The sequence below is a fragment of the Sebastes fasciatus genome, chromosome 14, assembly GCF_043250625.1.
Source record: "Sebastes fasciatus isolate fSebFas1 chromosome 14, fSebFas1.pri, whole genome shotgun sequence".
NCBI classification, from domain to species: Eukaryota; Metazoa; Chordata; class Actinopteri; order Perciformes; family Sebastidae; genus Sebastes; species Sebastes fasciatus.
This window is the reverse complement of record NC_133808.1, coordinates 18,336,492-18,360,544: the sequence shown is the minus strand read 5'-3', so window position 1 is coordinate 18,360,544 and position 24,053 is coordinate 18,336,492. Positions and strand designations below refer to the sequence as shown.

General features: G+C 41.6%; 1 protein-coding gene across 5 annotated transcripts in view; it reads left to right on the top strand.

The window, feature by feature from the left end:
• Window positions 1-24,053, top strand: part of LOC141782757 (protein TANC1-like) — a 119,335-nt gene that overhangs the window by 74,476 nt on the left and 20,806 nt on the right. For all 5 annotated transcript variants that reach the window (XM_074659446.1, XM_074659448.1, XM_074659443.1 and 2 more), the window contains 6 exons: window positions 8,988-9,110; window positions 12,442-12,723; window positions 13,071-13,225; window positions 19,256-19,487; window positions 20,305-20,471; window positions 22,332-22,939. In XM_074659446.1, coding sequence (XP_074515547.1) covers window positions 8,988-9,110; window positions 12,442-12,723; window positions 13,071-13,225; window positions 19,256-19,487; window positions 20,305-20,471; window positions 22,332-22,939 — 1,567 coding nt within the window. The remainder of the gene's footprint in view (window positions 1-8,987; window positions 9,111-12,441; window positions 12,724-13,070; window positions 13,226-19,255; window positions 19,488-20,304; window positions 20,472-22,331; window positions 22,940-24,053) is intronic.

Below are 24,053 nucleotides of genomic sequence, written 5' to 3'. Positions count from 1 at the left end.
AGTAATAATTACAGTACACAAATGCAATGTTTGGCGGTACGTCGGTGTTTACTACTGTTGCCAGGCAGCTGGCCTTTCTTTCCAGTATCACTCATTGACTTCTTGCTTATCCACAGAATATTTTGTTTGTACGCCCCCTGGCGTTTCGGAGCAAATTGCAATGAACAATGCGCTGAGCATAAACGCCTCTGTGCATGCTCGTAGCGCATGCGGCATCTACGGAGGCTCGCACGAGTATAAACAAAGCTTTTAAGCTCAGTGTGAGGAGCTTGGACATCTGAAAGGAACTCTGAGTAGCTGTTCCTTGAAGCTGAAAAGAGCCAGTTAAAGTTGTTTGGGCATCTCTGGAGGCGTCCACGGGGCATTCAACTATGTGGAGACCCTGATGTGGACTTAGAACATGCTGGAGGGATTAGATATCCAACCTGGTCTGGCAACACCTCAGGATCCCCCTGGAGTGTGTGTCTGTGAAGAACCTTTCTTAGCCGGTTGACACCTTGGCCCTTTTATGTGGGAGGGATCGATGTGTGTATATATATATATATATATATATATATATATACATATATATATATATATATATATATATATATATATATATTACATTTCCCAGACCTTGTGGTCAACAGTTTTCATAGACAGCTAGTTTCCACTGAAGTTAGACAATAATGAAACCTCACTGTTTCGTTGTTACATCAGCAGTATTATTTTGCTAATCTAAAAGAAACACTGTACTGTTCTTGTATTGATTAAGCATTAGCATATTGAGGTAACTACAGCAGACTAGTTAACAGAAACACATAAAGTTGCTGAGAGTTGCTGCATGAAGGCAAAGTGGCGTTTGTCCATCTGTCTCATGCCAATCACCGGGTGCATAGCTGGGCCTCCAGAATGTTAACTATGTATGTAGAAGGAATGTCCGCATATTGCTGAGAAGTGTCATTTGCACCGCCTTGGTGAACACACACACTCATACTGTGGCTAACTTGTCCCCGGACTGCTGTGTGAACTCGTGTGGAGCCTGCGTGTGCTGTGGCAAGTTGCACAAATGTTGGCTCGCACCACCTGTCACCGCCGACAGAGCTGAATTCAGATGCCTCTTTACGAGCAGTTATTGTAATTGCATCATTAGTTGGTAGTCTAAGGAACTATCTTGGCCACCATTCTTCATGGAAAAGATTTTCTGCCATATCTTATAAGGCATCATTAAAAAGCTGTCACACAGCAACCCCAGCAGCCACCACCACATTTATCATCCATTTAATATTAAAATATACCCTGTTTTAAAGCTAGTAGCTGACCACATCACAGTAAGCGACACATAGAAGGCCCAAGAAATGCGATTGGCTGTTTTTCCTGGGTTTCTTTGTGTTTTCAGAAAACCTATATGGGGGAAAAATAATTATTGCATGTCCTTGCACTGCAGTAAACAATCTCTGAGCATTTAACCTCCCTTGATAATGCAGTCCTCTTTCTAAAGCCTGCTGAGACAGCTCTCAACAAACAAATGTTTTTTTTTTACTAGGGATATGAATGGCTATCTTTGCAATGATTCATTTTGATTCACAATATCTAATTAATATGATTCAAGACCAATTCTTATTTCTTTTAAATGGTGCAGTTTTATACATCACAATTCCACTAAGTAATTATCAGTCAAAATTGTATAACCATCACATAAATGTGCAATAATGCACGACAGACTAGGTGAAACATTTGCAACAGAATAACTCTGTAACTGTAATAGAGAAGAGAGTATATTTAAACAGAGGTAACGACTGAATGTCTTTCAATGGTTGACAACATTTCACTTCGCACTCTTTGCCACCTTCACTCTTCATTATACTTTGGTAATAAGAATTCTATTTTTGAGTCATTCATGTTAAGCTTTTTAAAAACGATTACAGAGTCAAAGGGCCATATTAGTTGTGGCTACTGGAATGCCATGGTTTTGAAATCTTAACTTGAGCTGCTTGTGGTCGGGTTGTTCAGACAGGGAGATTGAGTTGGGGTCACTGTGGCTCAGGAATGGTGCTGCAGTGCATCTGTGGTGTTTTGCTATTCGACAGCTTTGTGGTCTGAGCCATGTCGAGGTAAAGTACAACGCTCAAAAGTCCTCTGCTCTTCCGGCAAAACTCGTGCTCTATAATAATGGATCCAACATCCTTCGTTAGACTGTGTCTTGACCTACGGCTATGGACTATTGACAAGCAGCCTCAAGGATGTGTTGTTCCTTTATCAAAACCTTGGAGAACAGTGACAAGGTAAGGTTTGAGTACAGCTCACATCTGTGTTTTATTAGAAGGACTGAAGTCATCTCCACCTGGTCCATGTGAACACAATCTGTGACAGTAATCTTCTCAAATTAAAAAAATATGTCTGTCAGTATTGCAGCATGAAGGTTATGGCTTTCTAAATTCAATATGCTGTAATGTCTCTGTAGTACTGGAGCAGGAAGACATGATGTAACTGTTTTATTGGATATGCTGTAAGCTCATGTCTTCTCTGGTAGTTTACAGACAATATTGTATCCTGTAACTTCTGGACCATGTCAACCTGTTTTTGTCTTCAGGTAGCCGTGGAATTCTCCTCCGCCTCCGGCTTCGTCATTGATCTGTTCAGTTAGAGATTGAAAAGAAAACGGATAACCCATTCATATCGTCCAGCTCTCTAAAAAGGTCACAGTGGTATCTTATAAAATGTCCGCTCTCTGAGAATTGTTGGTGCCTCCCGTCACAGCAGGAGCAAAATAAAAACCTTTGCAGAGATCAATCTGCTTCAGTTTTGAACAAAGCCATTTAAAATTCTGCTCAGTGGCACTCCATTGACGGATCAGAACTTGCCAAATGCCTAATCTCAAAGGGACAATGTGTTAGCTAACTACTCTCTGCCACCGCAGAGCCATCTGGCTATGTTTGATTGACAGCGCCCCACTTTTAAGAGTTATGTAATAGGTGTTGCGGAACTATGCAACTGTTCATGACGGCATGAATATCTCAATGTCCAAGGTCTCTTTTCTTCCATTAAGTTTGTACAATGCAGTTTATAGTTATTTCATATTACGTATATGCTTTTAGCCACGCTAGAGGCCTGAACTGCGGCTGTGGCTCAGAGGTAGAGCAGGTCATCCACTAATCGGAAGATCAGCGGTTCGATCCTTGGCTCCCCCAGTCTGCATGTTGGGCTAGATACTGAACGCCAAATTGCCCCTGAAGGCTGTGCCATCGGTGTGTGAATAGGTATTTAGATTAGATCCTGATGGGCAGGTTGGCACCCTGCATGGAAGCCTCTGCCATCAGTCTATCAATGTGTGTGTGTGAATGTGGACACGTAGCTTAAAGCGCTTTCAGTGTTCAGAAGACTAGAGAGGCGCTGTATAAATAGGTTGGTCGGCTGGTCCACCACTTTGGTCCAGACTGAATTATCTCAATAACTATTAGATGGAGTGCCATGAAAGGTTGTACAGAAATTCATTACGTTCCCCTCAGGATGAATTGTAATAACTTTGGTGGTCCCTTAACTTTTTATGTAACGCCATCATCAGATGAAAATTTCATTTTATCCAATAGTTTGATTTATCACCAAATACTGGGAAAGATAATGGCATTCCTATCGCCTCACGGACAGGAACGTGAGCAGCACATGTTCATCGCAGAATTTCTTGCTTCGGCACTCAGGTTAAAGTGGCAGCAGGCAGTTTATTTTTGGCATCATTGGGCAAAAATTCCATCATAACCTTTCAGCATATTGTAATTCAAGTGTTCTGAGAGATAACTAGACTTGTGCACCTCATCATGGCTCTGTTTTAAGGCTTTAAAGAAATCTAGCCCGTGACGGGAGACTTTGAGAGAGCGTTCCTGTTGGCTGTGCTCTGACAGACCTATAGCTTAGAATAAAGTGAAATACTGCATAGATTTAAGTGTGCGGATAAATATTTATTTCTAACTTCACACTTCCTGTTTCCGTTTCAAAATAAAAGCCCTCTAGCGATTTTTTTTTCTGTGGACAGCCTTAACACAAGGATTTTATTCTGAAATAATTGCAGGAAAGTTTTGTGGAAAATGCAGTGACTTGCAGGGCTCCATAATTAATAGAGTACCGGCGCTTAATTGTGGATTATTGCTATTATTTACAAATTAGCAATATAAATGACATTTATAATGAAGTAAAATGGCCAATAGGAAAGGCAAACTCTTTGTAGAAAGAAACGCCTGGCAGTAGCAGCGCAGCAGCAGAAAAGCTTGCCAGCATTGCCATTGTGAGCTTGTTAGCATTTGGTTTAAAGCACCAATGTGTTCCTAAGTACAGTTTTCTTCACACTGAGTATAATCTCTCCGTTTCTCTCAAGTTTGTACTCCTAGGCTGTGCACCACTCCCAACAAGCTTCACCATTCAAAAGCTTGGTTCAGGTTAAGGATATTGATGGTGAAGGTTACAGTTGGTTTAGGGTCAACATTGAGGACAGGGTCTGCCAAACCTAGTGATGGAGGCAAGCTCATCTCAGTCTCCTGTACATGCTGCAGTGGGAAAACAGTGTTTCGTAATCAAAGCACAGCACTGGAAATTTGATACACAAAAACTTGGTGAACCTTTTACATATTAATTTTTCACGAAAGAGGACCATTGCAGATAGAGTTTTTTTTTTAAGTTTCCATGGTAACAAGCCACATTTGCGTGCAGGCCACTTAAAATTCTACTTTGCACTAAGTCATCTTAAGCTAAAGCACTTCAGACTTAACAGGTCAGAGGAGAACTGGAGCTGGAGGTGATGTTAAAGTATTTAATACAGACAAATCACAGCCACCTTCTGAAACACAGTTATCACTAATAAAGATGGGTGGGTGATAAGTGTTGTTTTTTTTAACCTTTTGTCTCTATGTCATATTATTGTGACAAATTTCTTATAACAAGATTTCAAGGTTCATAGTTCCCATCTCTCATTAAACACTTGGCCTAATACCTGTTCACTGTGTGATTTTGTTGTTGTTTTGTTGATATCAAGATTATGTCAAGGTAATTATCACAGTAATATTTTGTCCCTATCGCCCCCCATAGACTTCCATCTGTGGTATAAACCAAATATTTTGCCTTGTATTTTAGAGAGAATTTTGCAGAACTTCCAGGCTTACTCTAAAAAGAGCCTCACACCCTTACTCATACAATATCACACAGTGGTGACAATGGACTCCTGCAACTTGAAAAGGTGTTCCATGGTGATGGGGATACTGATTGTATCCATTGGTAAGGAGGAAAATGGAGTCACGTCAGGGGGAAGAGGGGGACAGTGGTTGGAGGAAAGCAGCTCACCCCTCTTCTCTGTTCTGTCATGGGAGACACAGAACTGAAGGTTTCAAAGGGCAGACCTGCCTGAGGAAGAAAGAATTTCCATCAGAATACAGTCACTGCAAGCACAGACTTCAAGGTATCATATGTACATTTTATCAATGAGTAGAGACGTGCAAAAATAGGAAGGAATCTGGAGACAGAGGGGAGAAAACGAGTTGAAGACGGGGATTTGGGGGATATGAAATCTTCCTGTGGGAATTCTTTGCCTTGAAAGAATTGCGGATAACAAAGAGATATGAATTGACAAAAAGGAGAAATGGTTATGGTGCAGGATGCATTATCACAGACAGGAATGAAGGAGTGTGTGCATTTAAACTACTTTAGCAAGTCAAACCGAGTATTACCTGCAGTCATTTCTTGTTAAACCCATGGGCAAAAAGATGTGCCTGGTGCAGAATGAGTTTCAGTTTGTGGCTTTTGCGTTTTCCACTTCAGAAATGTTGAAGAAATTGGAAAAAAAAAAAAAGAAAAGAGAAAGACCTCTTCTTGTGGTCCTCGTGTCAGTATTTGCTGCATAGGGATGATTTTCTGTCCATGTCTCTCCTCCTCGGTTCACACATTCCCCCCACACCACTACAGTATCCATGCCATATTCTTTAATGTACGTATTTATAATTCTAGTGCTTTTTCTACCTCTTTTTTGCATGCCTTTCTCATATCCCTCACCCCACTCCAGCCAGGATCATTGATTAATACTACAGCAGCGGCCCATTTCAAACTGTAATCAGCCACTGGAGACTAAATCTCTTGGTTTTCCATTTATTCTTCCGCTAATTCAGTTCACTTTTTTTTTTTTTACCCTCTGTCGCTTGCTTACCAATTTCCGAGAGCGTTGCATTCATTCAGCAAGTGCTTAATGCTGTGGATGCTGTGACTGGCTGAGCGCTAGAGAGAGGGGGCAGCCAAGCCCTCTGCTCAGCAGCTGAATGCTGCCAGTGTGCCTGCTTGGGAGCACTGGGGCAGAGGAATCGCTTTTGTGCCCTCAGTGAGCTCATCCACTCGGAGCCCTCTCCAGAGATTCAGGTGAGGGTCTGCACCCTGCCTGCTCGGCTGTATGCCCGCCCAAGTTTATCCCACGCTGGGGACAAGGAAGTCCCCTTGTGAGAATTCCCACTGTCCTTCTTGGCTCTGCTGTTGGATGTAAGTAGCTGCTCAGTTTAGCTTTAGTATCACGTTTGCTCAAGTATCAGTGCTGTATTGCTCTGCGCTCACTGACTGCAAATTATGCGTTTGCCTTCCTTGATTTCAAAGGGCAGACCTGCCTGAGGAAGAAAGAATTTCCATCAGAATACAGTCACTGCAAGCACAGACTTCAAGGTATCATATGTACATTTTATCAATGAGTAGAGACGTGCAAAAATAGGAAGGAATCTGGAGACAGAGGGGAGAAAACGAGTTGAAGACGGGGATTTGGGGGATATGAAATCTTCCTGTGGGAATTCTTTGCCTTGAAAGAATTGCGGATAACAAAGAGATATGAATTGACAAAAAGGAGAAATGGTTATGGTGCAGGATGCATTATCACAGACAGGAATGAAGGAGTGTGTGCATTTAAACTACTTTAGCAAGTCAAACCGAGTATTACCTGCAGTCATTTCTTGTTAAACCCATGGGCAAAAAGATGTGCCTGGTGCAGAATGAGTTTCAGTTTGTGGCTTTTGCGTTTTCCACTTCAGAAATGTTGAAGAAATTGGAAAAAAAAAAAAAGAAAAGAGAAAGACCTCTTCTTGTGGTCCTCGTGTCAGTATTTGCTGCATAGGGATGATTTTCTGTCCATGTCTCTCCTCCTCGGTTCACACATTCCCCCCACACCACTACAGTATCCATGCCATATTCTTTAATGTACGTATTTATAATTCTAGTGCTTTTTCTACCTCTTTTTTGCATGCCTTTCTCATATCCCTCACCCCACTCCAGCCAGGATCATTGATTAATACTACAGCAGCGGCCCATTTCAAACTGTAATCAGCCACTGGAGACTAAATCTCTTGGTTTTCCATTTATTCTTCCGCTAATTCAGTTCACTTTTTTTTTTTTTACCCTCTGTCGCTTGCTTACCAATTTCCGAGAGCGTTGCATTCATTCAGCAAGTGCTTAATGCTGTGGATGCTGTGACTGGCTGAGCGCTAGAGAGAGGGGGCAGCCAAGCCCTCTGCTCAGCAGCTGAATGCTGCCAGTGTGCCTGCTTGGGAGCACTGGGGCAGAGGAATCGCTTTTGTGCCCTCAGTGAGCTCATCCACTCGGAGCCCTCTCCAGAGATTCAGGTGAGGGTCTGCACCCTGCCTGCTCGGCTGTATGCCCGCCCAAGTTTATCCCACGCTGGGGACAAGGAAGTCCCCTTGTGAGAATTCCCACTGTCCTTCTTGGCTCTGCTGTTGGATGTAAGTAGCTGCTCAGTTTAGCTTTAGTATCACGTTTGCTCAAGTATCAGTGCTGTATTGCTCTGCGCTCACTGACTGCAAATTATGCGTTTGCCTTCCTTGATTTCTTCACTTTGTTTTAAGTTCAACTTTGTCCATTCTAGTTAATTGTGAAGTCACCATCCACTGCAGTAAAAGTTACCACGAGGGCCTTATTTTATTCCGGTCAAAGTTGTATTGATGGCAGCTTCCTCAGTTACTCTGTTGTCAGCAGACGGGTTTTAATTAGTGGGACATTCCAGAGAGAAAGTTAGCGACAGAGTGCGGGGAGAGAGGGATTGAAAAGAAGAGTCGAGTGTTTGTGACAGTCTCTCCCAGCTGAGGCTGATAAAGTAGAAAGCAGAGGCTTTGATTCTGCTCTTCAACAGGGCCAAGAGTGCACGGATCACCATGGTGATAGCATTGTTGAACGGTGAACAGCAGTTAGAAGAGAGACCGTGATGCACTATGCACATCTTTATTATGTTTAGACCACGTCTCATACTTCAAACAGAGAGTTGAATTGCCTTGTAATCACTGGCTCATCAAGTAGTTCATCTGCAGAGTTTATTTCCAGCGGGGGACCGCCTCCACTTGGTGGTTGAAAACATCTCCTGCTTTGAGACTTCAACTCCTTAAGCTAAAAACAAAAATGATGGATTGAACAAAATTCCAATAAAATCTGGATAAAGCGTGAACATCTATGGTTTTTTTCTGGGTCCGCTATAGTCTGTTCTGCATTATGGTGCTGAAATGTCCTGTAATTACAAGTAGATTGACAATCATGAGTAATTTCTAAGCAATATAGCAGTGAGCCAGTAAAGTGAAACATTTCTAAAGCCTTCTCTGTATATTTAAGAAACATGAAGGTAATCTGCTCTCTTTGTATGCCCCAGTGGGGGTGTTTGTGGGGACAGACCTCTCACTGCTGTATTGTGTGTTGCTGTCAGCTCAAATCAAAGAAAAAGGGGAGCATTGCCGTCTTGACTTAGGGATACTCTTATTCTCCCTGCTTCAGTATACTGGTACCTGCACACACTGCCTCAAGCAAACTGTAAATGTCAGAGCGCACTGGCTTGCCTCTTCTTCACTCGTCTTCCCTCAGAGATGCCAAATGTGCCACAACATTTTTTTCTTGTGCGTGTGTTTCATTTTTACTCTTTATAGTCGACGTGACAAACACACTCAAGATGCACCAAAGTGTCCGCTTCACTCTCTCTTTATTTCTGTCTCCGTCTGCAGCGACTAGTTCCACGAAGCTGGAAGACCTGAGCTTTCTTGATGAACAGCGCAACACCCCCCTGCGGACATCCATTCGCCTACCCTGGCATAATACAGGAGGCAGGCCACCTCACGACTCTAAAGGTGACTGCACAATGCATTATTGCTGTAGATACACATGAGGCAAGTTACTGAATTTATTTGCCAATTCCCCTTATTTTGAGATAGTGACAATTTATACGTTTATGTCGTACCACTGTCAGTTGTAGTGTTAAAGTTTGTGTTAGTGTTTTTCATTGTTTTGGCAAATGAAACAGTGACAGTTGCTGTGAGGATAAAGTGCTATGTTTCAGCTTTAATGGTGTTTGGTGTGTTCATATCCATATAAGGTAGTGTAGGAAAGAGTGTAGGAATTGCAGCTTTTTATACTATTAAGAGGTATGTATAAAAGTGCTACAGTTCATGCACGGTTCATCCGAGGTGGATGTAAACACCCTCAAATTAAAGTTATAAGTCAGCACTTAAACCTCATAGTCATCGTTTAATTTCAAATCCAGTGTGTTTAAGTGCAGAGCCACAAAACTGTCCAAATACTTAAAAGTATGCACCGTAAACACTACTGCACTGATTTATATAAATGCTATGCTATCAAAAAGCTTGTTTCCTGCATGCATTAAGCTCTACAGATAAAATCATGGCCTTGGTTCAGCAGCCTTTAACTTGGTTTATATTTTGAAACCTCGGTCTCACTGTGAGAAATCTCACGGAGTGAATATTTGATGAGAACATGAATAATTTAATATGATATCATTAGATACTCAAACTGTTTAACTCTCTTTTGAAAGTGTCCTCCTCCTTTTCCACACCTCCTTAAACATGAGGTTGATACAGAAGCATCGTGTCAGTGGATTAATTTTTATATCCCAGAAGAAACATCAGTACTGAGGCACAGTTCATGTCTGTTCAGACTGAATTTTGTTTTCTACTGTGTGTATGCATGTATTGAGTTTTCCGTCATTGCCAGGGACTGCAGGCAGTCTTAAACTGTTCTAGAGTAAAGGCAGTGAAGAAATGAGTTATGGTTAGTGTGGGCGAGAGACACCACCATAGCCCACAGGTCAGTTTTAAAGTTTGTCAGCAGTTGACCAACAGAATGTTTAAATATGTTTATTAAACCTCACATTCATCTGTATACATCATACATCATCTAATATGTCAAATGTGCTAGTAATCGTTACATTGAAGAACATGTAATAATTATTTTAAAGAATATGCTGGCGGCATTGCAATTTTTGTTCCATTAACTTAAAATTGTGTGTACTTTGGAGTCCTGGCAACCATCTTTCCAAAGTAGAATTACTAAATTGTTTTTCTCCTTTCGAAGAAGCCATTACTTTTGATTAATTTCAAGTATTTTTTTTTCAGTATAAAAACTCAACGAAATTAAGCATCTAAGATTTCAACAAATAAGCTGCTTTCTAAATGTTTTTGTTAAAATCTGCAAAACCGAAAGTTAAGCCCTTCTTAAAAGAATAAGATATTGTCAAGATACAGTTGATTCTAAGACCTACGGGATAATAAGCTGTAAGTCTAACTATACCCAATGTCATTTTTTTTTACACTCAAAACTCCTATTGAGGTTTGAAAATGTCTTTCGCCATATTTTATGATGCCATCACCCTAAAAAAAAATATTAAGAAAAAAAAAATAGATTTTTAGTTATTCTAGTTATGTAAATGTAATATATAGTATGGTTAGATTGCAGCTAGACCACACTGTTAATACAGGTGCGTGCCTCACTGCAGTGAAAATGTTGTTTTTGAAAGGCTAAACGCCAACAAATATGAATAATTTTTTCAATACATTTAGACTTTTGGAATTATAGGAAATGTTTGGATCACACGAGTTGAAAACAATCCTTCACAGACACCACTGGAATCCAATTTTACAAATAGTATAATACTAATAATATTAGTGCAGCCTAATCTTTATCTGCAACTGTGCAGAAATACCAGATTATTCACGATAAAAAGAAGAAGAAAAAAAACAACGCTTTTGAATGTTGATTTAGAATTTGAATGTCAACGTTATGATTGGAGCTCCAAACTATTTGGTACAACCCTACTATCAAGTAGTGTGAGTAATAGTTGTAAAAGCAGCATCAGCAGTAGGAGCAGCAGTTGTATTAGTAGTAGCGATCATACTTGCCAACCCTTTCGATTTTTCCAGGAGACTCACGTTTTTCATTACCCTCTCCCGGTTTCCTCCCGGGGTCACAATTCTCCCGTATTTCTCCCGATTTATGACAAATGTTCACACATTTTTTCCTTTTCCTTATCTCAACCTGTTTCTGGAACTGGTCATGTGTATAAGCCCTACTGTTTCCACCCGGATGACAATAGAGCTACACCAAATGTCGGTTCCCGTTGGAAGAGATGCTCGAGACACAATGCGGTTTGAGGTGCGCTCGAGGCACATCACAGCGTGCAGCAGAGCTTTGCTGGACACGGCGAAAAGCTGTCATGGCGCGGTGCAAGCCAGTGGTGCCGTTGTCACGTTGTCTCTGAAAGGTCTTTCAGTGAGTGAGAGACGGAGAGAGAAATGGAGAGTTCTAAGAGAAAGATATAGCCTACTCAAGAGATTATTGAATGAATAAAAACTGATGAATATTGGTTTATGCCAGAGATTCACACAAATTCGTGCCAGAGGGACGAATTATTCAGTTTTCTTTCCTGAGGATTAAAAGTAAAAGTAGGCCTATTATACATAAAAATGCGGTTGCAGTGTCCTTAATATTTGCTATTTTCATTCTTTTAAAGTTACCAGAAAGCAAACAAAGTCTCTGAAACTACTTTGGTTTTGAAATCCTCCCTATTTTTTAGGTCTCAAGGTTGGCAAGTATGGTAGCGATACTGTTATTAGTAGAGAGAGGATCAGAGTTTCTATAGAGTTCCTGAGTGAACATGTGTTCTGAGATCTAATTAGTGCTGAAGTGGACCAGATAGAGAGCGCTCTTTCAAGTCCACTTACATTGAGATTCCACTTAAATAAACATGTATCCAAGCTAAAGCCGACAAAAGACACAGTTTTAAACCTACAACGTAGGTTTTTAATGCACGGCACTTTCTGGAGGAAACAAAAGAATCAAGATGATTCCTTAAAAACTGGTATACGTTGGTATAAATATGGCAATGTACACAGGTTTGTCTTTAGAGGATGGATTTATTCTGGGATAAATCAAGGCTGAACTAGAACCCAGCATCAGTTTGAAGTTGCCAAACTCACCTGGAGAAAGGTCCAGTGTTGTCATTGCATGATTGTGTTATTGGCACGTCATTCAGAGGCTGCAGAAGAGCTTACAGTTAAATGGTTGATGTGTCGACATGAAGACATTGTAGTATTACTGACAGAAAGCAAACTGAAGCATGTTTCATGCCTTTTTCTAAACAACATGTTTCCTATTGCTTTTCCTCAGCTCGTTTTGCTCCCTACAAACCCGTGGACATCATGCTCAAGCCCTTGCTGTTTGAGGTTCCCAGCATCACCACAGACTCTGTGTTCGTGGGCCGAGATTGGCTCTTTCAGCAGCTGGAAGATGTCCTGAAGGCCAGCGAGTCCACAGAGAGCCACGGCGCTGTAGTGGTGGGCAGCGTGGGTTATGGGAAGACGGCCATTATCTCCCGGCTAGTAGCACTGAGCTGCCACGGAGGCCGAATGCGCCAGATCGCCTCCAACAGTCCCAGTGCCTCCCCAAAAAGTAAGGAATTTTTAGTATTTGCCTTTGGATGTGAGCACTATGTTAGCTGCAAGTTTTTAGTTTATGTTATTGTATTTTATTGTATTTTGTGGAAGTGAAGTGAGGATATGTCCACTGACAATAAGAACTCTAATCTCCACAACTACTGTTAAACTGATATCACAAAATAGGCCTTAATGGACAATATTTGTCATTGTTTTGGGTTGTTAATTGATTTCCAAGAATAAATATATACATAAATTTGCATAACGCAGCATATTTGTCCTCTCCCATGTTGATAAGAGTATTTAGTACTTGACAAATTTCCCTTTAAGGTACATTTTGAAATGTGTGTTTGTGTCTTCCAGGTGGTGGAGGACCAAGCACAGAACTTCCTCTCAGCCAGCCACCACAGCCCACTCCACCTTCCAGTGCTACCAACACACTGAGGACCAACAGCTGCCCTGGGACCCCCGAGATGCAGCGACGCAGGGGGGAGGCTGTCAAACGCCTGGCTGCTAAGGTACAACTTTAGCCAATACTGCACCTCAGTATTCAGGAGAAATCACGGTGTCGGAGAATGTAGAAAAAAAAGATTGTCTCACTCATCCTTAAAGCAAAGAGAGCAAAGTGTTGTTATGATAATGAATGAGTCAATCATTATTGAAACAGATGTACAGATATCTGCTGTCTGTGGTGTACATTAATTGATATACTGCGTCTTCTGTTTTGGACAGTATATGTCTACCCTTCATGCAGTTCCATCTGTTTGTTCTTTCCGATGATACTCTCCCTTATTACAGAGATGTTGATGGTGTGCAGAGTTGCTCTTAGTATGTATGAGATGCACTACAGAAACCGGCTCAGCTCAGTTGATTTATGTTTATATGTGTTTGTATATGATTTATGGTTGTTTATGTTCATTTGTTTGATATTCAGCCCGTGAAATATGAATGGTCTTCAGCAATCCGCTAAGATTATGAAAAGACAGTGCCACCATTGGTCGCTCAGAGACCTTTAATATCACAGGTTTGTTTGATTTGAGAAGCAGTGAGCTTAGTTATAGACTTGGCCATGAAAAGCACGTTCAATATTAATGACCGCAGCATCTCAATACTGCAGTATGACTGCGAGGAAGTGGGTAGATAGAAAACTTTGGCTCAGGTCTTTAGCGTGCCCTTTTAGCTCACAGATGGATGGCATTTGCATTGTGTAGGGCGAGAATTACCACAGGGTCTCTCTCTGTGCTGCCATGGGACCACAATGCACTTAACAGTATAGTCAGAAGTTTTGACCCAAATAGCAAACTGTTCTTATAGTGCAGCCAGTCATTTACTTCAGATCTGCTATCATAAGTAAAACCTCATCTTAAGCTGCTGTAGCTTTCACTGTCTTTCATTAAAGATAGACATAAAAAATGTACGTAAGGTCTATAGCTTTTTATTATTTCTTGTGCACAGAAAAACTTGGTGCATCTTTATTGGACAGCAAACAGTAGAACGATGACAGTAAATGAGAGGAGAGCGAGATTGGAAATGACATGTAAGAACCTGTGGCGTTGCGGTTCATGGTCGCCACCTTAAATGGCAACTTTTGTGGCTCCAGAGGGAGCTGTGCAAATTCTGATAAATCGCCTCAAGTGATGTTACTTGAGGCAGCGTCAGTTGGGGCTGAAGATTACAAATTTGAAAATGAAATGAAATTTGGGGGTGTGGAGGTAAAAAAAAAAAGAAGTGAGCTTACCAGATCTATGTAGCCCGCACCGCATCTCTGCTTGATGCTAGTGACTTGAGGCTACATTGGTCAGCATTAGCATAACACACCAGAATGTTCGACCTAACTGTCGGTCATTGCGTTGCATTGTGGGTAAGGTAGTCACCAGGTTTTGACAAGGAAGAAGGATGTATGAAATAAAAAAAACAATATGTCCAGTTCTGCTTCATCAAACTTTTAACCATTTGGCTGTGATCTGATACAGCTCACATGACGATCTTGTGTTGTCCTGGAAAGTTATTTCATTATTCTCCTATTTTCCTTTAGCTGAGAATTAACCACTAGGCTACAGTATCTATCAGTGCTCCCCAAAACAGATAACATTGTCATCTGAAAGGGTTAAGTTATGTTCAGGATCATATTAACATTCAAATAAACATTCAACGTTCAACTTTATGGACGAGAGTATTTTGAATAGGCTGCTCTCGGTTATGTTGTGGAAACGCTGTGAACACGCCCCCAAGTCACATCACATGGTAGCACATGCAGGTTGGATAACATTACATAACGTTGCTTTCTTCACAACTCGTTTTAAACGGTTGAATAACGTTAAATAGGTTAGAATGTATGGTTCTGTTCATAAAGTTGACATGTAATTTCTAAGCATGTAAGAGATGATTTCATAGAGAAGTTATAGCCATAGACTGCACGTCTTTTAAATCAGACTTAAAGGTCCAGTGTGAAGGATCTGGCGATATCTAGCGGTGAGGGGGAGGAGATTGCAACCAACTGAAGCATCTCCCGTGTGCCAAGCATTTTGAGCAGAGCCAGTGTGTAGAGAGTGTGTGTGTGTGTGTGTGTGTGTACGTGGGAAATGAGTGGTGAAGCAAGAGCGAGAGAGCGGCGGCGACGGGAGCGAGTAATGTTATCGACTCCGCCACAAGCAGGGAAAGTTAACAAAGTTTGGTTTGTCCGTACTGGGCTACTGTAGAAACATGAAGTGCAACATGGCGAATTCCGTGGAGAGGGGACCCGTCCCCTACGTATATATAAACGGTTCATTCTAAGGTAACGAAAACACAACGATTCTTATTATCAGGTGATTATACACTAATTAAAACATACTTATCAATATTATTTTCCATTTCTGCAAATAGATCCCTTTAATTGTTACACACTGGTCCTTTAAGCAGAGAGGAACATGTTAGTGTATGGCGCAATTCCTGTCTGTCATACCAGCTTATCTTTATTATCTCTAGAAAACAGTGGAAACCCTGAAAGTAAACAAGCAGGGACTTTTCTAATATAAAACATACTTTTCAGTTAGTTACAGTAGCGAGTGAACAGTTTAAACTTTTCTGCATTTGAGTCAGCAACACTGCCATCATTATTGCAGACCACTTGTCTGTGACGGAGCTGGCAGCAAAGACACAAACAAGAGTTGGACCATATTTCTGCGATGCTTTCTCCGATTATGATTAAAAATGTTCAGTGGGCAGACAAGTCCTCACTGTACCTGTCTACTTAATGTGCTTTGGCTTGCTTCGTGGAATCGCCGCTTGCGGCTGTCTTGTGGTTTTATAATTGTTAGCCCCGCATCTTGGTGAGGCTCCTGTTAAAACTGTCATGGTGGTATGCTATTGTCTTTTATCAGTTTCTAATCATCAAATCTGACATTTTTTTGTATTAGTGGCCTTCACTCCTGCACCTTTAGGGACTACTGACTACACCCTATTCACATGTGCAGTGTTATAAAACAGCACCACTGCTGCTTGCCGTGCAATGCCTGCACATTCAGTTCATTCTTTGGAAATACTTACAGTTGACTTAAACTCTCAGAGGCATCTAATAACTTTGGCATTCTTTGCCTGCTGAGAGTTTTAACAAGGAAGATGGGGGAGCACTTCAGAGAATATTTTGGATTCACAATGGCATTCACTTAATTTGAATACATTTTGTGATGGAGGGTTGTTAGCTCGTTTAATGGGGGACACAGCTTTCTAATGGGACTCTTTGACGCTTTGTCCTCATTTTTAATGTTCCTGATTACATACTGGTGTCCCTGTTACACCTTCAGGGTTTAACACTCTTTCAGGGATACCTGCTTAGTAGTGAAATGGGGCATGAGATAACTACTGTACACTGGGAACGCTAAAGTTCATGCACCAGACGGTTGACTTTATGCCACTGAGGCTCATCTAAATGTCTATGAAACCCAAGCAATATCCCCACGCCAATTATTGTGTAAAGTGTTTCCAACAGGCTCTCTATGATGTGTGAATACTGATGCAACACTGAGCAGCTTCTGTCAAATTCTGTCAGTTCTTCTTCTTTTTAATCATTGATTTGAAAGTGGTCTCATAACAGGGCCACTGCGGCCATTACATTTTATGGTTTATCGCGAGTTTTATGTCTTACTCCTATTACAGAGGCACGTTTTTAGGCATTGTTTCTCAACAGTAAATTCATTGGTGTGCCAGTACATGAAGCACTGCAGGTGCACTGCAGAGTGTTGCATCATCATTGAGATTCTTATTTCTCATTGATGAGGCAGAAGTCTACATGACTTGTACACTAACTATCACTGCAGCCTCTTTGTCAGGCACCTATCCAAAGTTATTGTATTTATATAAACAGCAGGTAACTTAAAGAGAAGATTGTTCTACGGTCTCAGTTTTCTCTGGAATGTGGTGTTCTTTTAAAGTAGCAATTTGTAAGATTTCAGTCCTGGTTGATTTGGCGACACCCTGTTTACTGGTGGTAACATCAAATCTGGTTTAATACTAACGTTACAGGTCCCAGAATATTGGGGGCAGCAAAATACACTATTGTCGTTTTAATAAAGAAGTCAGGAAATAAAAAGCCTTTTTCCATCATTCTGTGAGCAACCGTGATCGGATTTTATGCTGCACACAGCAGGAGTCTGCGAAAGTGAAAGTAGTTGGTTACCTTGCTGAGAAGTTGTAGATGTGTAGCCTGTCGCCTGCAGCTCGTCATCTAACAGCTCACTGTGGCTGCTCCTTCTTGTTCTAATACTTACTGACATATATAAAACTGAGCCGCTGTCAAAAAATGCCAAAAATGACCGTTGTCTTGTTTTGGAGAAGAATTTTTGATGAACGATAGTGGTTAGTGTGAAGCTCACTGACAAATGCGTTTCATTTCCTGTGACTACTTCATGAAAAAAAAAGTCAACTTGTGTTTCTCCAGTTAAATGCTTTTAATGTGAAGCTGCAGCAGTAGGAAATGTTCGGTTTGCATTAGCAGTAACTTAATATAGCATTTTTTCCGGGAATGTCGCAACAGACATTCAGTTTGTAATACTGCAAATATATAAATATTGCAATACTTTTATCAGTGGGCCATAGGCTCAATCACCATTGTATTACCTTCTTCAGCGATAGGTAGTGATTTGACAGACGATGATGAACAATGAAAATGTTCAAGATTATTACTTTAAGGTAAACCACCATTTCACAGCCCTGTTTCTTTCAAATCAGTAAATCTAGGTGACAACTGAGCCATCATGGCTTACAAAATATAGAAATAATACAAATTTCACTGTACCAAATCCCCCAGTTTAATGTATAATATTTGATAATCTATTTGAAAGCATATATGAATAGTTGCTGTGTTATTTTTTAGATTTAATTTAGTTCCTGTTCTCTCACTTTTATGTTTTCTTTTTATGATTTGTAGAGCAAATTTAATTCCATGGAATTTCACGGTAGTCCTAGGATGATTAATCCTTTACCTTTAGACACTTGTGATCACTTTTCTTCCTTTGCTTTTGCATTTACATTTGCAGAGCCACATATTATTTTGACACTTTTATAAAGAGCACACATCTGGAGACAACTAGTTGATATTGTGGTGATAGATAGAGGTGAAATGTGCCACAGACGAAGCTCTAACCCCGGTGGTTTTGTTCCATTTAAATTGTAATTACTTGTTTGAAGCACAGTCCCGCCATCACGAGTCTCTGGATTGGTGTAGAAACTTTACGATCTCATTGTTCCTACCTAGTCTTGCTTCAGACCTCTAAATCACTGTCAACATCTTGCAGCCAGAGTGCTTATAGTGGATTTATTAGTTCATCTGGTTTATATTTCCCCCATTACAAATGTAGGAAATATAAATACACTTTTAGATGTCACTGTGGTCTGGCTTAGAGGAAATAAAGTAAGCTTTAGTGAATGATTTTTTTCCAGAAGCTGGTCATCATTGTCGATGAAGCAATAGGCAGCAGAGGAAGAGGTCACCTGCTCTTCCTCCTGCTGATCTTGGAAGTGTGTCAGCTCCTCCAGGTTGGACTGTAATTAGAACGGAGTCATATATCCCCAGGGCATTTCTCTTTCCTTCTTCCCCAACCCCGTCCCTCCCTTTTCCTTCTAAATCAGACCTCCTTTGAACACTGCAGCAACCTGACTTCAGACAGAGAAGGTCCTTCTTTTAGAGCTCCACCTGGGATCCACAGCTTCCTTTTTATAGTAGAGTTTATCTGAGGTGGTCAGGCTTTGCCCAGTTACTTCATCATCCCTTCTAAAGTTGTGTTCTCAACTTGGTTGAATGGATCATATGTGGCTTTATGGAGGCTATGGATATAAGACGGCATCAGACTCAAGACTGTATCCGCAGAATTTGTTTTTTAGTCCACAAGCAATTGGCTTTTGCAAATTGCTTTGAGGTTATTGAATGTCCCCAGCTTTGCATATTTTTCATTGCTAAAGCCAAAACTAATTTACGCTTTTCATTTATTACTCTGACATGTTTTTAACACTCCTTATGTCTGAAATAACCCTGCCTTGACCTGTTTGTCTCCCTTCTCTTTGTGTTCCAGGTGGTGGCCTATCACTACTGCCAGGCGGATAACACGTACACTTGCCTGGTACCAGAGTTTGTACATAGTATCGCTGCCCTGCTGTGCAGAGCACACCAGCTCAGTGCGTACCGGGAGCTGTTGCTGAGAGAGCCCCACCTCCAGAGCATGCTCAGTCTGCGCTCCTGTGTCCAGGACCCCATGGCCGCTTTCCGGAGGGGCGTCCTTGAGCCACTGGCCAACCTACGTAAAGGTAAAACACCATTTTATAATATATTTCAATATTTCATGTTTGCAGGCTTCTTCTGTTGTGACTCAATTTGCTCAACTGTACTGCAGGAAATATAGAGTATAGAAAACATTTTTTAGATGGCCCAGCCCTTACCCATGGATATATAAGAACTGGATACTGGACCTGGAAATCTTCCTCTGGGCCAGATGTTTTTCGGTCCTCAGCCACATTAAGTAATAACTTCAATAAAGACAAAAACGAGACAGACTTCAGAATTTGATATAAATAGATTTACTGTAGATCAAACAGAATACAATAAACCGAGTGCTGGTCTGGAGAGCAGACTGGTGCACCGGCTTTTATTATTTTTTATTCAGTAAATGTTTAAAAATAAATGTTAATACTGAAAAGATGATTGTCAATATGATTATTTTACTTGATCATTCACATATTAATATACACAATGCAAGAAATTATTTTCCACAACTATTACAGGCTTATGATCATACCAAAGTTGTTTTTTTCCCCTGATCTCCTCGAGTAACTCAACCAGCTGCCACTGAAAGTATTAACTGTTGTCTTTACAGAGAAAATGTAACTTGACATTTCAGCAGGGAGTGAAGTTGGAGCAGTGGCTGTGAAGTTGAAGAATCTAAGTGAAAGCCCTTACCACTCACTCTCACCGCACGTCAGAGAGAGAGGGTTCAGTTACTGCTTTGAAACAAGGCACCTCTCTGCACACTCGCCAAAGGGCAATTTAGTTGAGCTAATGCTTTTAAGAGCTGTACCTCACTGCACATCATCTTACCGTTGATGGTTATTGTGTGTATGTTTCCAGAGCGGAGGATTCCAGAGGAGGACCATATCATCTTGATAGACGGGCTGAACGAAGCCGAGTTCCACAAGCCTGACTACGGAGACACCATTGCTTCCTTCATCACGAAGATCATTACTAAGTTCCCCTCCTGGCTTAAACTGGTGGTCACTGTCCGGATTAATTTACTGGTAAGGAGGAGCTCATTAATATTAATAAAAAAAACATTGTGTTGAGCTTGTCTCACTCAATATATTTTCTTGCAATATGACAGAATGAATCATCATTATTCAGACATTTCAAATTAAGCAGCTTGTTTCAAGGGAGAGTTAAAATCAGATTATTACAGAAGGTTAGTTTATTTAAGAAATCTCTCAGTACGATTGTAGTACGTAATGAAGCTTGAGTCCGATCCGCCGTTACCTCTTAATACTCACACTGACTGCCATCAAACCCTGCCGATTCTGACAGGTGTGAAAGTTGAAAGGTCTTCTTGAGCTGCTCCTGCTTGTCATACTCGACTCTCAACAGAGTCATTTTTGTCAAGCGTATCCAGGAACATTCAAGAAGGAAGTGAAGTATCAGTGACCCGGGAATCAAGACTGCATGACAGGGAAGGAGCAGTCAGTCACTTTGAGCCGACTAGCTCGGAGGGAAAGTGACACTCGGTCGACCAGTTACAGAGATGTGTTGAACTCACACTGGCGATAGCTGAAGGCTTTGACATGCCCGATGAGACACGCGGCGGCAGGGATGAAGCGCTGAGCCTGGGATAATAATGTGATAGCTGACATCTACAGCTCAAGTTGTTAATGCTCAGGCAGAAGCCAGGTCGAGGTAGTGTCCATCAGTATGCAATGCACTACAAACCGAGTTCAACCCATTTGTTTTGTCCTACGAGTCAGAATTAATATTCGGTTCATGTCAAGGTTCTCTGGGTATGCTAAATCAATCTATTGTAACACTGACATTTTTTATTCATGCTCTTATGTGTTCACCTCTATTAATCCGTCAGGATCCGTTTATGGTGGGGGAAAGATTTTTTCCGGATGTCTCAGTTGACTGCACACAATGCAATTTGCTTAAAACATTTCTGTGAAAGTAAATGTAGGTAGGTGGGCTCTGATTGACACGGTGAAGCAGTTTTTAAATTGAAGAGAATTTGTGTCGCAACCTCTTAACTCTCCACATGTCACAATGTCTGTCCGAGTAAGTAGATAAAAAGGACGAATCACTCGTATAGAATTGGAAAAGGCGACATGATACTCCATCTTCAATGGAATCCATGAAGGAAATAATACTCAGCTTGCAACCACAGCATCATATTTGTGCATAGAAGTGTCGTGAAAGTGTCACAGGTTTTGTTTTGCACCTTGAGCAAACAAATAGGATGTCACCCATGAGGACGGGTTCAGGATATTGGCCTTTGCTTGCTAGACTAATATCTGGCTTATCTGTGAGGTGTTGCTAGCACTTCACTCACCCCGTGGATTATAATCACGTTCTGTGCATGTGTGGATACATGCGTTTGTGTGTGTGTTTGCTGTACCTTGTCATGATGAGGAAGAGGGAAGTGTTATCTCACTGAGGCAATGTTTCTTCAGCCTCAGACAGGCAGAGGATTGGAGGATTAAGGTGCATTGATTTCTCCAACCCCCAGGACATGGATTGAAATGTGAGCTCTGGCTCAGACCTCTGTTAGAAGGTTTCCTGTTGCCCCCCCACCATCCTATCCATCCCCTGCCTCTTAATACTCACATCCCCAGTCCTGTTTTTCTCATAGCCACATTTCCAATAGTAACAAGTGTCTGCTTTGGCCTGATAGCGCAGCATGTTTGCTCCCCTACTGCTCAAAGACGGTCCTCTGATGATTCTTCTATTTGTCTGTTGTGGTAATTTAGGAATACAATTTATAATGCAGAGACAAAAAACTACTTATTGTTATTCGGGTATAGAGATTTGATTGGTACATTTTCTCATTAACATAGGCTAATTTGCAATGAGCATGGAAATATAACTTCATATATGTCTTCACCTTGTCTCTTCCATAGGAGATCACAAGCCTTCTGCCCTTCACCAAGATCTCCCTGGATGACTTTTCCGACAACACAGAGATAAGCAACGACCTCAACGCGTATATCCAGTACCGCATCAACGGCAGCAAGGATATCATGAACAACATTAGCCTGAACGGCAAAGCCGACCCTATCACGGTCGGCAAGCTCAGTAGCCACCTGATCTCCCGCAGCCAGGGCTCCTACCTGTATCTCAAACTCACCCTGGACCTGTTTGAGAGAGGCCACCTGGTGATCAAGAGTGCCAGCTACAAAGTCGTGCCCGTGTCGCTGGCGGAGCTCTACCAGCTACAGTGCAACATGAAGTTCATGACCAATTCAGCCTTTGAGCGCTCGCTGCCCATCCTCAACGTGGCGCTCGCGTCACTGCACCCCATGACCGACGAACAGCTGTTCCAGGCCATCAACGCCGGCTTCATCCAAGGGGAGCTGCCATGGGAGGACTTCCAGCAACGCATGGAGTTGCTGTCGTGCTTCCTTATCAAACGGCGGGACAAGACGCGCATGTTTTGTCACCCCTCCTTCAGAGAGTGGCTGGTGTGGAGAGCTGATGGAGAGAGTACAGACTTCCTCTGTGACCCCAGGTCAGTCCTCTTTGCTTTTTAAAGCACATGCAGTAACTCAGCAGCTCTCCTTTTAGGACTGTGGGCCACTATTACAGGCAAGACAAGTAATATTCTTGCACATCATAATAAGACCCCAAACAATCCGTAAGAAAGTACAAATTAGGGATAGTATGGTTGATTTGATGTGGGGTTGTATGAAGTAATTATCCATAGTCAGTGTATTACCTACAGTAGATGACGGTCGGCACGCCCCCAGTTTGGAGAAGCAGACAGGAGTTACCGCATGGAAGCAAAGCAATGTACTGCTGTGGACGGGGCCGGCAGCAAAACGTATTTTAGCCCTTTTGCTGCTGCCCTCGTCCACAGCAGTATGTTGCCTTTCTCCCATGCTGTTACTCCTGTCTGTTTCTCCAAACTGGGGGTGCGCCGACTGTCATCTACTGTAGGTAATACACGGACTGGATAAGTACCTCATGCAACCCCACTTCAAAACCCCCAAACTATCCCCTTAAGCATGACTAGAATTACATGGCAGTAGTCAAATTAATTACCTAAATTAAATTTTTTATCACAATATCCTTTCACTAATTTTGAGACTGTCTCTCGGAGCGCTGCTTGGAATTCAGCCCTTTGAATACAAATGATATGCACAGCAGACGGCACTCATGTTTGAGAAGTAATCATGTTGTTTGTCCTTGAAGTTTGTGGTCCTGAATTAGTCATTTATTGGATGTGAATCATGGCCACCACTTTGCATGAAAACTAGACAGACTTGAAGGACTTTGTGTGGAGAGTAAGTAGAACGTACTGATCAATAAGTGCATCACAACTCGTACCTGAGACGGGGAGGAAATTGAGTTTGAGATGTTGCAGGTATTTATTATAGTCATTACAACCCACTGTTTAGAATGCAGAAGCTATTATGTACCTTATTGCAGCTACTTTATTTTGTTACCAGCAATCAACAATTCACAAAAACACTACTGACATACAGAGATCCCTGCTGCTGTTTCCACTGAAAAGCAAAAGCCAACGAGTGATATTGCTTCTTCAGTCCAGAGCTCTGGCTGTTGGTAGCAATACAGTGGGTGCCACCCTAATTTGAAATAGTTGGATGTCAAAATTACATGGG